Source organism: Eulemur rufifrons, chromosome 5, assembly GCF_041146395.1.
Source record: "Eulemur rufifrons isolate Redbay chromosome 5, OSU_ERuf_1, whole genome shotgun sequence".
Classification (NCBI taxonomy): Eukaryota; Metazoa; Chordata; class Mammalia; order Primates; family Lemuridae; genus Eulemur; species Eulemur rufifrons.
Window position 1 is genome coordinate 54,794,397 of NC_090987.1, and position 14,230 is coordinate 54,808,626.

General features: G+C 56.2%; 1 protein-coding gene across 1 annotated transcript in view; it reads right to left on the reverse strand.

Moving 5' to 3' along the window:
- The window catches only part of RASGEF1C (RasGEF domain family member 1C), a 34,332-nt gene extending 20,311 nt beyond the window's left edge, over positions 1–14,021 (reverse strand). The window contains exons 1-5 of the mRNA XM_069468321.1: positions 13,845–14,021; positions 13,601–13,723; positions 12,364–12,501; positions 4,525–4,725; positions 3,423–3,497 (exon numbers count right to left, since the gene is read on the reverse strand). Coding sequence (XP_069324422.1) covers positions 3,423–3,497; positions 4,525–4,725; positions 12,364–12,501; positions 13,601–13,723; positions 13,845–14,021 — 714 coding nt within the window. The remainder of the gene's footprint in view (positions 1–3,422; positions 3,498–4,524; positions 4,726–12,363; positions 12,502–13,600; positions 13,724–13,844) is intronic.
- Between the last annotated feature and the right edge of the window lie 209 nt (positions 14,022–14,230).

Sequence of the window (14,230 nt, forward strand, 5' to 3'; positions counted from 1 at the left end):
AAAAAATTGATATACAAAAGCAAATTACATTCCTTAAAGCAGCAACAAGCAGATAGAAAATACAGTAAGTGCACAATTGAAATAACGCACAAATATGGAAGCTGTGCTCACTTATTTGAGAACATGCATTTGTTTCAAACCTGCAGAAATCTAAAAACACATTTAAAAATAATCTATGCAAATAGATTGTTTTGCATACAATAACAAAAATACGCATAAAGTACCTAGGGAAAAATCTAACAAAACCTGTATAAGACAGGAGAAAATGATAAGACTTAGAAAGACATCATAGAGCAGACCTAAGGAAGTGGAGAGACATGCCACTTTTATGCATTGGAAGGCTCAATATGATGAACATGTAAATTCTTCCCAAACTGACCCATATTTAATGTAGTCTAACAAAATCTCCATAGGACTTTTCATGGAATTTGACAAGTGATTCTAAAATTTAAAGAGAAAAGCAAACGGTGAGAAATAGCCCAGCCACTCCTGAAGAAGACCCTGGGGGATTTGCTTTAGCAGACCCGAGACTCATCACGAGACTGCAGTAATGAAGACGATGTGTCTTGACACAGGAATGGACCAGTGGAGCAGGGTCGTGTCCCGGAACAGACCTGCCTGTCTGCGGACAGAGCGGCAGGTCTGCCAGGGCACGCCTGAGGGCGCAGGAATACATGACGGCGCAAAAACAATTGGTTATTTGTCTGCAAAAAAAATGTGAATCCCCACCTAGAGCCATAGGCACAAAATGAATTTCAGATCAAAATGTGAAGGACAAAACTTTAAAACTTCCAGAGGAAACGTAGATCATCGTTATAGCCTAAGTGGGGTGTAGGGAAGGATTTCTTACCCCCTCCCATAAAAACCATAAAGGAAAAGTTTAGTGAATTTGACTAGGTTTAGCTTAAGAACACCTGTTTGTCAAAAGACATCATAATGAGAATGAAAAGCAAAGCAACCACCTAGGAGAAGAAAATTTGCAGTACATCTAACTGCAAATGATTATTTAGTACATGTTTAAAATACAGAAACAACAAAAAATTCTTAAAAATCCCTAAGAAAAAGACAAACCACCAATAGAAAACTGGGCAAAAGTCAGGAGCAGGCACCTCACAGAGGAGAAACAAGAACGGCCCAAACTGATGAAAAGATGCTCCATTTAACAGTCTGACAGAAATTTAAGTCTGACGATTTCAACTGTCTATGAGGATGTAGAGCAAGAATAACCCCCTGCTACGAGTGCAACCCCGGATATCCTCACCTGACAGCAGGTAATGCTGCCCACGTGCCTACCCCATGACACGTAATTCCCCTTCCTGAGTACATCCTAGGGCAACAGTTCTCAACGTGTCATCCATGGACTCCTGGGGGAGCCCACAGGGCAAAGCTGTTTTCACAATAATATGATGTATTTCCCTTTTCCACTGCGCTGAGATTTGCACTGATGGTGCAAAAGCAATGGCAGGTAAAGTTGCCCAGTAGAAGGAAAAAAACAGTGAGTGTGACTTAAGAATGTCAATGCGGCAAAACTTTTTAATGACATTAAATCTCAACCCTCGAGTACACATGCTTTTCACATTCTATGCGACGCAAGCGCACACAAGGCCTCTGCTGCAGGCAGAAGTAAGCCGGTTGTCTGCAAGGAGCACTGGATTGACCTGTGAGCCGAACTGGCCACTGTTGGGGAATATCATTTATACTTGAAGGAAGGACTGCTGGACACACCATGGTCATTCAGACTTCAGTATTTGGTAGGTATTTTCTTGATAATGGGCAAACGAACCTGTCATTTCAAAAATCTACATAAACAAAAGTTTGTTGGGGTCCTCAATAATTTTTTGTTTTTTTGGAGGCAGGGTCTCGCTCTGTCACCTAGGGTAGAGAGCAGTGGCACGATCATAACTCACTGCAACCTTCAACTTCTGGGCTGAAGCAGTCCTCCTGCCTCAGCCTGCCAAGTGGCTGAGATTACAGGTGAGTGCCACCTCACCCAGCTATTCAATAATTTTTAAGAGTGTAAAAGGGGCCCTGAGACCAAAATATTTGAGAATTGATGCCCTAGAGAAAATGTGCATGCACTATGCCAGGAAACACCGTAAGAGTGCCCACAGCAGCACTACTTACACTAGCAAAAAGCTGGAACCACACGTTTCATCTACAGTAGGGTAGGCAAGTGAATGCTACGTGCAGTTTGATGTATTTCACAATAAAAGAAGTAATACTTGGAAATGGCCAAATAGCACAGACTAAAAACCCCACCCTCTAAGAGCAGCAAAATCTCCCTCCTGGCCCTGCCTCCCAGCTGTCCAGAACCCCCGGGGCAATCGGAACCCCGGAGATTGCTCACGGACGTGTGCCAGCCTGTGTCTCCTGCACCCCCCTTTTTTTGGTTACACAGGTGGTCACGCTCTCCACACTCTTTTCACTATTCTTCACTCTTTTTCTTTCCGTGATTGGGTGATCTTGGTGATTGTTCCACACTTACAGTCGGCCTTATCCCTTTCTAACAGTTGCACGCGTTCTATTTATAGAAGTATTATAATTTGTAATCCAGTCCCCATGGATGATAATCTGCTTCCAGTGCTTGGTCATAATAGACTCTGTATACCTAAATATCTTTGCACGTTCATCTTTGTGTACACGGCTGTGAGTATCTGCAGGATAAATTCTCAGGTGTGGGAAGCTGGGGTCAAGGATGTACTTAAAAGTGTGGATGCTACTGGCAAGCTGCCCTCCAAAGTGGCGGAGCCGCTTGCACCGTCCCCGACCGGGCGTGTAGAGTGTGCTTTCCCTCACACCAAGATGCGTCCATCGTTGCTTATCTGAGAGGTGAAATGCAATCGCGTAGTTTGTACTTCTTTCACTAGGAGTGAGGGCAGAAGACACAATGCTTCACTGCTGGCTCGGATTTACCCCGTTGGAAAGCACCAGGCACCCCGCTCTCTGGGCTCCGAGAAGGGAGGGCGGGATCGTAATCCCGGTGTGTGGGGACACGTCGGGAGCGCGGGGCCGGGGTCCCCTTGCCCCTGCCCGGCAGCGCGCATGGCCCGCGCTCCCCCGCGTGGCCGCTGGAGGGCACCGGCGCCCACCGAACCCACCAGGAGCGCGCCGGCCCCGGCGGAGCCTGGCGGCACCCTCCACCCCTCCGATCCCGCCTAACCCGAGGCGCCAACAGCCCGCTCCCGGCCACCCCTCCGCCCTCTCTGGGTGGGTGACCCGCTGGGCACGTCCCGCCTCCCAGGCTCCCCCGGTTCCGGGACCCGCGCGGCTGCTGGAGGGGCGCGGGCCGCGTGGGAGGGCCCCGCCAAGCCTGTCTGTCCCACTCTGGGCCGCTCCACCGCCCGCCCAGCTGATGCTCTCGGGATCCCCCCAGAGTGGACAGTCACAGGGGCGAGGGGGTCACTACTGGTACAGCCTTCTACCTTAGTGCCAGCCAGCCGGTCCTTGTTCACAAAAGCCTGGACAAACTCCTCAGGCCCGATGTGTCGCAACCGTTCCTGCGCGGGAAGGGAGAAGAGTGGAAGAAAAGGGACGGTCTGGGGAGGGCGTGCCTGCTGGGGGCCTGCATGGCGCTCCTGCCAGGCTCCCTGGTCCCCCAGGCCACCCCACAAAGGTCTCTGCGCCTGCCCTTGACACTGGGGCGTGGAGACGCTGTTGTGGGTTGTCACAGAATTCAGTGCCATCCCTGAAGGAGGCAGCCCTCCTTTCCCGGGGCAGGGGGTCAGGGAGCAATGCCTGCGGGGGAGAACCCAGGGAGCGCAGGCTCACCTCTGGGTAACCCAAATGACCTGCTCCCCTGGGGGTGGCCTGGTGGCCAAGGGCATGGGATTGGGGTCAGAATCGAATCCTGGCTCTGTCCCTTCAGCAAATCACTTAACCTTCTGTGGCTTTAGTTTCCTCATCTGTGCAAAGGGAATGATAATGGCACCTCCCGGCAGGGAGATGGGAAAGCGAGTGAGCCAGTGCGTGCAAGAGCGTGGAGTGCGCCGCCTGGACAGCAGCAAAGACTCCGTCAGGGGAGGTTTCCCGGGGAAGAAACCTGCTTCCAGCCCCTTCTCCCACGGCCTCTGCATTCACAAGGAGCCCAGCGTGCTGAGGGCTGGGCCGCAGCACCCACTTCACAAGCAAGAAGGGCTGGTGCAGCTGCTCTGGAGAGCTGGGCAGGGCAGTGTGTCTGTGAGTTCTGGGTGGGGAAACTGAGGCCCAGGTGGGGAAGGCACTAGTCCTGGGAGGATCACACAGCAGGTGGCATTAGAACTGAACCCAGTTCCTCCCTCCCATGCCTGGACCCTCAGGCAGACCAGGGACAGGCACCTCCAGCCCTCCTGTTCCTTGTGCCAGTGCTGGGAGATTGCTCCAGGGCCCAGAGTCCTCCGGAGATGCCAGCTGGCCCAGCGTGACAGGCCCAGGCCCCAGGTTATGCTGAGAGCAGGCAGCGGGTAGCGAGATGGAAGGGGAGGTGGCTGCTGTTCCCAGTTGCTCCCTGCTCTGGGTCTGGGAGGAAGGTGGCGCGGGCCTGCTCACCAGCTCCACGTGGGTCAGCTGCTGGGCCAGCGTGTAGGGGTCACTGCAGACACCGAGGAGCTCCCTGTGGATGGAGGCTGGCGGCTTGCTCCTGTAGGAGATGGGCTTGTCGGCCCCCACCAGACCTTCCGGCCCCTGGCCCAGTGCCTCGAGCCTCTGGTGCAGAGCCTGCAGGAGCTGATGCATCCTCTTCCGGTATGCCTGGGGGCGAGGGGCAGGGTGGGAAGAGGGCGCTCAGGCCTGCACACCCAGCTCCAAATCTCCAAGGTAGGAGGAGGGCAGGCTCCGAGGCTCCAAGTGGATGGGACCTGCCCCACCCTGAAACAGGACCACAAGTTCAGGCCGGGTGGGGAGAAGGCTGCAGGGATATGGGGGGAGCCGAGAAGAGCACACATTAGGGAGGGTGGCAAAGTGTTGGGGGGCAGCTCTCCAGGCAGCAGGGCAGAGTGGGGTGGGTGCTGCCAGGACACCAGAGGAAGGGACAGAGGAGACAGGGAACAGGCCCTGCCCTGGATGACTGGCCTTTTGTTTGGCTTTGATGGGCCCATCTCCCGGGCCCAGTTCAGAGAGGCCTTCCCTGACCAGCCCTGCCGACCTGCCCTCTGCTCCCAGCAGTTCTCATCCAGGTCATCCCATGTGACTTCTTTTACGGGACCACTGTGAAGACAATCACGTTTGTTTACTCCCTCACTAAGGGGCTGGGAGGTCTGTGTTGCGACCTCTGTGTGAGCTGAGCCCAGCCCAGCTCTGGGCACGTAGTGGGTGCTCCACAAAAAGTTACTACAGCACCGCGGTCCCCTCCCAGCCAGCCCAGAAGGACAAATTCCTGCGGTGGGCCATGCCCTGGGCTGAGTACAGGGATGGAAGGGCATGGACCCCCTCAAGGGGCACCTACCCTTCCACCCCCAAAGAGCAACTGGTTATTTCCCCTTGGAGACCTCTGTTTCATGGAAATGCCATCATACTGGCTGGGTTATTAAGACATGCCCCCTGGGGTTTTCGTCCAACCCACAGAACAGGCCCCTGAGCTCATCAGCTCGTAGCAAACATCACACCCAGAGGTGGATTCAACCCCCCAGGAGCCAAGGAGTTGGCCTGAGTGCTGGCAGAGGCAGCGTGGGCAGCTGGGAGCCATGCCTCTGGCAACCGGTTTGCCATCAGCCAGACAGCTCGTGTCCAGAAGCCTCAGAAAATAACCAGTGGTGAATAGTCAGAACTGTCAGGTAATTAAGGTAGGGTGCGTTTTCCTTCATGCTCTTTTTTTTTTTTTTTTTTTTTTTTTTTGAGACAGAGTCTCACTCTGTTGCCCAGGCTAGAGTGAGTGCCGTGGCGTCAGCCTAGCTCACAGCAACCTCAGACTCCTGAGGCTCAAGCAATCCTCCTGTCTCAGCCTCCCGAGTAGCTGGGACTACAGGCATGCGCCACCATGCCCGGCTAATTTTTTTCTATATATATTTTTAGCTGTCCATATAATTTCTTTCTATTTTTAGTAGAGATGGGGTCTCGCTCTTGCTCAGGCTGGTCTCGAACTCCTGAGCTCAAACGATCCGCCCACCTCGGCCTCCCAGAGTGCTAGGATTACAGGCGTGAGCCACCGCGCCCGGCCCCTTCATGCTCTTTTGAAACACACAAGCCTGCAGCATTCTGCAGGTGTGGCCTCTGGCATGCTGGCTGTGAAGGATTGGGAGCCTTGACCGTTTCTTGGGGCCTCTGAGAGGTCCAAGGGGCCCTGCTACTGTCTGAGGACGGCGGTGCCCAGAGCTCTTGTGATGGAGGTGGCTCCTGCCCAGCCCTTACGGCAGTGCATCTTTGAGAAGCAGCCATAGGCAGCTGTGGTAGAGCCCGCAGGACAGAGGAAGGGGACAAGAGGCTGCTTAACCCTAAGCCCATGTCGTGGGGTCAGACCAGAAGGGCCTGCGGGCTAGCTGGGCATCGAGTGGGTAAACTGACCTCTGGCTCTTCCGCCTCTTGCCCACCAAAGGAACGGCCCCTCTCAGCAAGACTGCACGCCAAGATGTGGTGAGCATGCTGCCTCCCAGGTTCTGGGAAGATGGGGAATGGGGTCCAGCCATGCCAGCCCTGGGGGCACAGTCAGCCGCCTGGGAGCCCCGACCCCTGCATCACGCTCCAGTCTTTCTCCCCCGCCCAGCCAGAGTCCCACAAGCAGCTACACTGGCCACACGTGTCCTCGCCTCCCACTCACTCCTTGGCCACCCCATCTGGGTGTCACTTGCATAAGACCCTATTGTCACCATAGCTAATGGCCATTTCTCAGTCTGCATCTTCTTTGGCCACCTCCACCCCAGCCTCTTGGTTGCTCCTGCCTGTCTTCCTATCCTGGTCCTCCTGTCTCAGTCTAGACCTCTCTCTTCTCACTCTTTCCTTTGTTCCTGGGTGTTCCGGTTCATGTCCACAGTGTCATTTGATGTGCATGTGTGGACAGTGCCCACATTTACACATGCAGCGTCCCCCTCCTGATCTCCAGAGTCACAGGACATGGCCTAGCTGGACCCTGTGCTGCACACAGATGTCCTGCTCTCCCTGCCCAGGGCCAGCCTCCATGCACACAGGCTCGGAGCCCCCTCCTCCCCACTCTCTCCCTCATACCCCTCCAGGCCTCACTAGCCCTCTCCATTTCATTTTCTTCTATTTCCACGGGTCTCCACCACTGTCCCTGTGGTCCAGGTCACTGTTGTCTCCCTGGTGGCTGCAGCGGTCTCCCCAGTGGCCCCATTGCATCCATGCCAGCTTCTCTCCACTCTGGCTACAGAGTGGTCTATTCGAGGTGCAAACCTGATCACTGCCTCCCTCTTCCTTAGCTACCTCCATGGCTTTTGCAAAGACAAAAGCCCCAGTGTGGCTCTAAGGCCCTGAGGTCAGCTCTGGCCACCCTCAATGGCTCAACATATCCCTTGCTCCCTGACTGTGCTCTGGACACAAGTCACTCTTCCACCCCTTTGACCCCTTCTCCCCCCACGCCCCCCATGTCCTGGCAGGGCCTGGGCATCGTCTTCCCTTCTGGCATGTGCCCCTTGACCCCTGGACCAAAGCTCAGGCAGTGTTTCCCCAGACAGGCCACTGGTGCTCAGAGCACCACGCCCTTCCGTTGCACCACTTGCCCACTTCGTGGCTTCAGAGCCCTCAGGGAGATTATTCTATTCACGTGCGTCTCCTCTCCACAGACCACACGCTGCACTCAGACGACAGCGGGCTGCTCTTTGCTCCTCCCAGCACCAAGGGCAGGCCTGGCCCACGGGAGGTGCCCACGCACAGCTGCTGGGTGGGTGACGAGCACGGCCTCACTGCCGACCGTCAGACATTCTCCCCACAAGGCTGTCAGGGCAGACTGCAGGGGCCTTGCCACAACCCAGGGTGCAGTGCATCTGTGCCTGTCCCTTTTTTTAATGCAGGTAATTTAGCAGGACTTGTTTTTATTGAACCAATATTCATTCCTAATAATTATTTCCTGTTTGCTAATTCACTTGGAATATTTCCAGTGGTGTTAACTTAAGCTTATCTGTCTGTTCTTTCTCGAACCTTCCGCTCCCCCTCTGATGTGGGGATGGTATTTGCCCTTCTCTTCGACTTCCTCTCATTTCCTGATTTCTACACTCTGTGGGTAGATGCTTGGAGACCCCCTAGGTAAATGTGGGCAGGCGGAGACCAAAACCACGGAGAATGTCAGGGCGCTCCCTGTTGCTTGGTGAACCCACGTTTGCAGAGTGCCAGGATGTGCCCAGGTGGCACAGCACCTCACCCTCCTGCCTCGCTGGAGCCCTCTCTCCGACTGCAGCTGGGAGGGTGCCCGGCAGGCTGCGAGCTCTGGAGCTGTCTTTCCATCTATTTCCACTGCGCCATCTGCTGCATGCACAGAGCTGGGTGTGAGGGCACAAGTTGTCCAAGTGTGGCCTGGGTGGTGGCCACGGCTCTCCAGGTGTCTCCAAGTTCTCTTGGAGTGGGCGTTTCACAGCTAGAACCACCTGTCCCTGGCTAGACAAGTGCCGGCCCCTGTTCTCTGAAGTTCTTGAAAACTCCCTCCCGAGCCAGCCAGGGCTGGCATCCTCCTGGGCTCAGCACATCCTGAGCAGGCAAGAGCTCGTGAGGCGCCTGGGGCTCTGCTCCTTCTGCCACCTCTGTCCTTGGAGGGAGCCTTGGAGCGCAGCGCCAGTCTAGCAGACAGTCCATGGGAGCAAGGGGAGAGAAGACCAGTCCACAGGGAGGGGCTGTCGAGTCAGCCGCGTCCCAGAGCTGGCCCAGTGCGGCTGGAGCACTGCTGTCCTCCTGTCCTTTCTCCCATACCCGGGGCTGCCACTCTCTGGGTCTTCCCTGGGCTCCCCCAGCCTCTCTCAGCCTTGGCACTGGCCCCCCTGAGCTGTCACTACTGAGTCCAACCGACCGGGAGGCCCCTCAAGGGCAGGGCTGGCCATGACACACCCCTGGGTCTCCTGCCAGCTCAGAGTGGCCCAGAGCGAGCGTCTCAATGCAGTGGTCAGATGCTGGGAAGGCTTCCATGGGAGTCCCCAGAACCCACAGTCACGGAGAGTGGCTTCCTCAGCTCCTCTCCCAGTTTTGCTCCCAGCTGCTGAGAGGTGGTGGGGAGCAGGGGGAGGACACGGCAGCGGGGCGGCGGGAAAGAGGCTCTGATGGGGAAGCCCCCGCAGAGGGCCCAGAAGGGAGCCCCTCAGCCCTGGCCCTGTGCGTCTTCTCTACGTCCCTGAGCTCTGCTGTTCTCACAGCCCTGTGAGGGAGGGATTATCACCTCCCTTTTACAGAAGGAAATTTAAGGCTCAGAGAAGTTAAAGTAACTTGCCCAAAGACACATAGCTCTGAAAACACCTGGCTCATCTCATTACCTCGTGCCCAGAACTTTATAGCCTTTGATCCCATCTCTGTGTGAGAAATCTTTTGAAAGATAATGCTGAAGTAGTTTTGAAGCAAAAGATACAATGTCTATGGTTTGCTTACAAGAAATTTGTGGGGAGGGGAAAATGAGTGAGGGAATAGAAGAAACAAGTTTAGTAAAAAGTTGGTAACTGTTGGAGCTCGGTGATGAGTACAAAGGAGTTCCTAATTACTATTCCTTACATTTGTGTATGTTTGAAATGTTTCATAATGAAAGTTCCATGAAAGTTAAAAAGGGCCGGGCGCGGTGGCTCACGCCTATAACCCTAGCACTCTGGGAGGCCGAGGCGGGTGGATCGCTCGAGGTCAGGAGTTCGAGACCAGCCTGAGCAAGAGCAAGACCCCGTCTCTACTAAAAATAGAAAGACATTATACGGACAACTAAAAATCTATATAGAAAAAATTAGCCAGGCATAGTGGCGCATGCCTGTAGTCCCAGCTACTCGGGAGGCTGAGGCAGTAGGATCGCTTAAGCCCAGGAGTTTGAGGTTGCTGTGAGCTAGGCTGACGCCATGGCACTCACTCTAGCCTGGGCAACAAAGTGAGACTCTGTCTCAACAACAAAAAAAAAAAGTTAAAAAGTATGCCCGTATGCCTGAATTCTGGGAATAATTCGTTTCTCATCATAGCTCGCATTTGTCTGGTGCCGAAATGAGAGCACGCATGATTTCGGGGACCCCTTAATGTAAAGCTGTCCAGTGGGGACAGTCATTATCCCCGTTTAACTGATAAGGAATCTGAAGCTCAGAGCAGCAAAGCCCTTTGCCCAGGGTCACGGCGCTGTGGCTTCTGAGTCCTGACCTGACCAGGTGCTCTAAGTCCTGCGGACCCGACCTCATCATCTGGCTCCTCCGTGCTGTGTGGGCGGGCAGCAACCTGCAGTCTACCTGCCACCATCCCATGTAAAGGGCCAGTGCCAGAGGACATCCTTTTCTGGTGGCTGCTTTTTTGTGGCAGGGCAACTTGGGGATACTGAAGACACCAGGGAGCACGCCTGGCGGGGGCCGGGGTGAGGTAGGGGGTGGTCTCCTATTCTAGTCCACACCACACGGCCCTGGTGACAGGCCTGACAGGTTCTCAGGGTTGGTGAGGAGCCACTGGCTTCCCAAGGGGAACCAGCTCCAGACTTACACCCCTCCCCCACCACCCAGACGTGGTTCTGCCAACACCAGGCAGATCAAATAAGGGAGGATAATCCTGTATTGTCATATGACTTAGACCTCACTGTTGCTGAAGACCTGGGGACGTCTCCCTGGGGGAAGGGGAAAGCATAAAGCAGGAGACTGGGCTCTCAACCCTTTGCATACCCTCTATCCCACCCACCCACCTGCCATCCCCACACCCATCTCTCCTCCACTCACGTGCTATCACACACCTCCGCTTTATACAGCGACCCACCCACAGATCCAGCAATTCACTCGTCTATCCTTTCTTCCTTCTAACATCCACCCACCCACCCATCCATCTACCCACCTTTCCACCCACCCAGCCACCCACCAAACACCTTTCACCTGTACTCGTCTCTGCCCACATGCTATCTCCCCTCTATACAGTTAACCTACCCATGGTGCCAGCAATTCACTCATCTCTCCTTCCTCCTTCCTTTCTAACATCCACCCACTCACACGTCCACCCCCCCCACCTTCCCATCCATCTAGTCATCCATCCACCCATGTACCCGTCCACTTTTCCTACTTTTCTGCCTCCTTTCTTTCCATTAATCTTTCCACATCTGCTCACCCCACACATCCACCTGCCTATGCAGTTACCCAAACACCTGTTCCTTCTACACCATCCATAAAAGGAGCCAGCTGTCCACCCAGCCAGTCAGCTGGCACCCATTCTCCCCGACCCCCATCTATCCAATCATCAACTCTTCCCTGACCCTGTTCTGTGCTGTATCCTAAGCCAAATGTCACGATCCTGAGATGGCATTATGGCTTCCTGTTGCCCAGCCTGCCTTAGCAGTTGTCCTTTGTCTTACATGCAGCTGGTTCTGCCATGTCCAGACCCACTTTGGGGCACATCAGTAGGTACCAGCTTGCCATGTTCAGTTTCTTCCTAGGGCAACTGACATGTCCCCCACCCATGTTCTCTCTTTCCAGATAATGCAACACCAATGTTGCCCACAGCGTTATTCTGGGGATGCTGATAAACCTGCTCCTTCTAAATATTCCAGAAGACATCTGTCACCATAACCTTGGGGGCTGAAGATTTTTGTCGTCCTTTCACCCATAAGGGAAGTGGGGCTTGGAGGCCCTTAAGTACTCTCCCCACAGTAGGACAGCCGGGAGAGCAGAGTGGGTGCCGGTTGCCGAGGCACCTCATGCCCAGTACACCTGCTGCTTTCCAGCCACTGGGGTGTCCCAGCACCTGGGCCACATTTACCTGTCTGTGGTTTTAGCTGCAGGGGCGCCTTTCCCCGTCTCTTCCCCTAGCCTGCCCTGGGGGCTGCGAGGGTCCCGGAGAATCTGCCCCGTCAGTGAGTGGTCCTTATCCACACCACTCTTGTTCTTTGGTTCATCCTGCAGAGCTCTTTTCCTGCCCCTGATTTGCAGGTGCTTGCTCAGGTCAGAGCACTGACCACCAGCCCAGCCCTGGACATGGCGCTGGGCAGGAGGGAGATCTCTGTGGCAAAAGGCCGAGGACGAAGGCCGAGCCATACCAAGAGCCCACCAGTGGGGCTCCTCTCCCCCACCATCGGATGCCTCCGTGAGAGCAGTCAGGAGAGAGGTCAAGAGCCAGGCCTGCACCCGGAGGCCTGGACCCCTCCCCGCTCTGCAGTGCCTGATCCCTCAGGGGTCAGAAAGGGGCTGATTCTGGAGGGCTGCAGTGTGCAGCGTGGGGGACAAAGGCTCTGAGAGGCGGCCCCAGGAACAGGCTTGGCCCGGGATGTGAGCGTGGAGAGAGCGAACGGCCCCGCCCGGGTTCGCCCACCTCGTCACAGGGGGCGATGCGGCCTGCCACGTCCTTCAGGTGCCCGATGGCCGACTCCTCCTGGAAGTCCCGCGGGAAGGTCTCGGTCCACTCGGCCAACAGCTGCAGCAGTTTGGGGCCAAACTTCCGCACCCGGGCCTGCAAGGCAAGGCTGCGAGGGGCGGGCCACTGGGTGCGGGCGGGCGTCCGGGGCGGGGCGCCTTGGCCCTCGCTGCAGCCCTTGCCCGGGCAGGCCTCGTGCCTGCTCTGCGCCTGGCCGGACGGGCACCGGGTGGCAGTGCCGCCCTGCTGGTTCCCACAGGGGGTAGAGGGCACGGACGCACATTTGGGGTGGGGCCATCTGTGTCTGCCTGCCCAGCTTCGTTCTCCCTTTCTGCGTCTCCATTTCCCCTCCGGGACTCCCTCTCCCTCACTCCCGCCCCAGGGGCGGGCCCAGTTAGTGCTGGCCAATCAGAGCACCGCACGCTTCCATCCTGCACAGTGACTGGCTCACAGATGGCATGTGACCTAGGCTTGGCCAACGAGGTTGAGACTCTCTCCGGACCTGTGGCGAATTGCTCTTCCGCGTGGTGGGAGCAGGTAGAAGGCGAGCCTGGCGCCGCAGGCCACTGTCCCCGCAGGAGCCCAGCCCTGAGCGAGGCCAGCGGGAGCCGGCAACAGGGCGGGGAGGGAGAAGGACCACGGTTCAATGCTGTCTTTTGAGCTCCTGGAGCCTGCGGTACCTGAGACCTGAATGTTACCTGAGCCAGAAGTCCCTTTGCTTTAGGCCAGTCGAAGTCGGGTTTCCCTCACTGTAACAGCAGGGCCGACTGCCGAGCCAACAAATAGACAGTGGCAGCCCACAGGATCCGCCAGGAATGGAGGAAATGTCGTGGGGACCATGGGAAGGCTGGGCCCTTCAGCTGGCCCCACGGGGAAGGGAAGGTGGAACAGGTGTGCTGGTGGAAGGAAGCCCAGCGGAGGCTGCGGGGCCCTCCCAGGCCACAGACGCAGGGTCCTACTGGTCGGGCTCCCGGTACCGGGTCTGGGCTTGATGTGAGCTCAAGGGCTCCCATAGGGCATCAGAAAACTACACGGGAGTTAAATGTCCCTGCTGGGTCCCTTCTGGCTCTGGATCTCAGACAAGTCAGAACCCCCCTATGTAGCCACCCTGTCAGAAAAGCAGGGACAATCACTGCCTTCATGAGTGCATGGCAGGGGGGTACTCAGAAGCCCTTCGGCCTACCCTGCCTCTCACCTTGTCCAGCACCGGCTTGTCCAGCTCCTGCTGCTCGATGCACAGGTGGCAGACCCGGGCGAGGAGCTCCTGGGGCTCGATGAAGAGGCGAGAGCTCAACAGGAAGGTGAAGATGTAGGCTTTCTGAGGGACACATGAGAAAGAGGGCACACTCTCAGGAGGGCATAGGGAGGGGCATGCCTCCCAGCCTGCCCCACCCCACAGGCCCAAGGCCACTCCCAGCCCTGTGTCTCACTGTGCCCACCTCGGGGTAGTAGTCGGCTGTGGGTACCAGGTGCTGGATGAGGGTTTCCAGAGAGGCTGAGGTTGGAGCTCCGTCCAGGAGGGACTGCCTGGCCTGCTCGCCATCTGTGGGCTCGGCGGGGAGTGGGCTGAGGTTGCCTGGAGTGACCATGTTGGAGGCGCTCAGTGTCTGGGGCATGCCTACCTGTAATGGCAAGGAGTGGCAGGGACACACCTGAGCTGGGGCCTGCTCAGACTGGGTGGGCTCTGCCTCCCACAGTAGCTTCTGTGCCCGCTTGAGTCCAGGGATCATTTCCTGGGAGGGCTTCCCGGGACCTTGCAGCATAGCCTCCATTCTCCTCCTTCTTACAGCCCCTCAGCTCTCTCTCACCTCTTCTCTACTCTCAG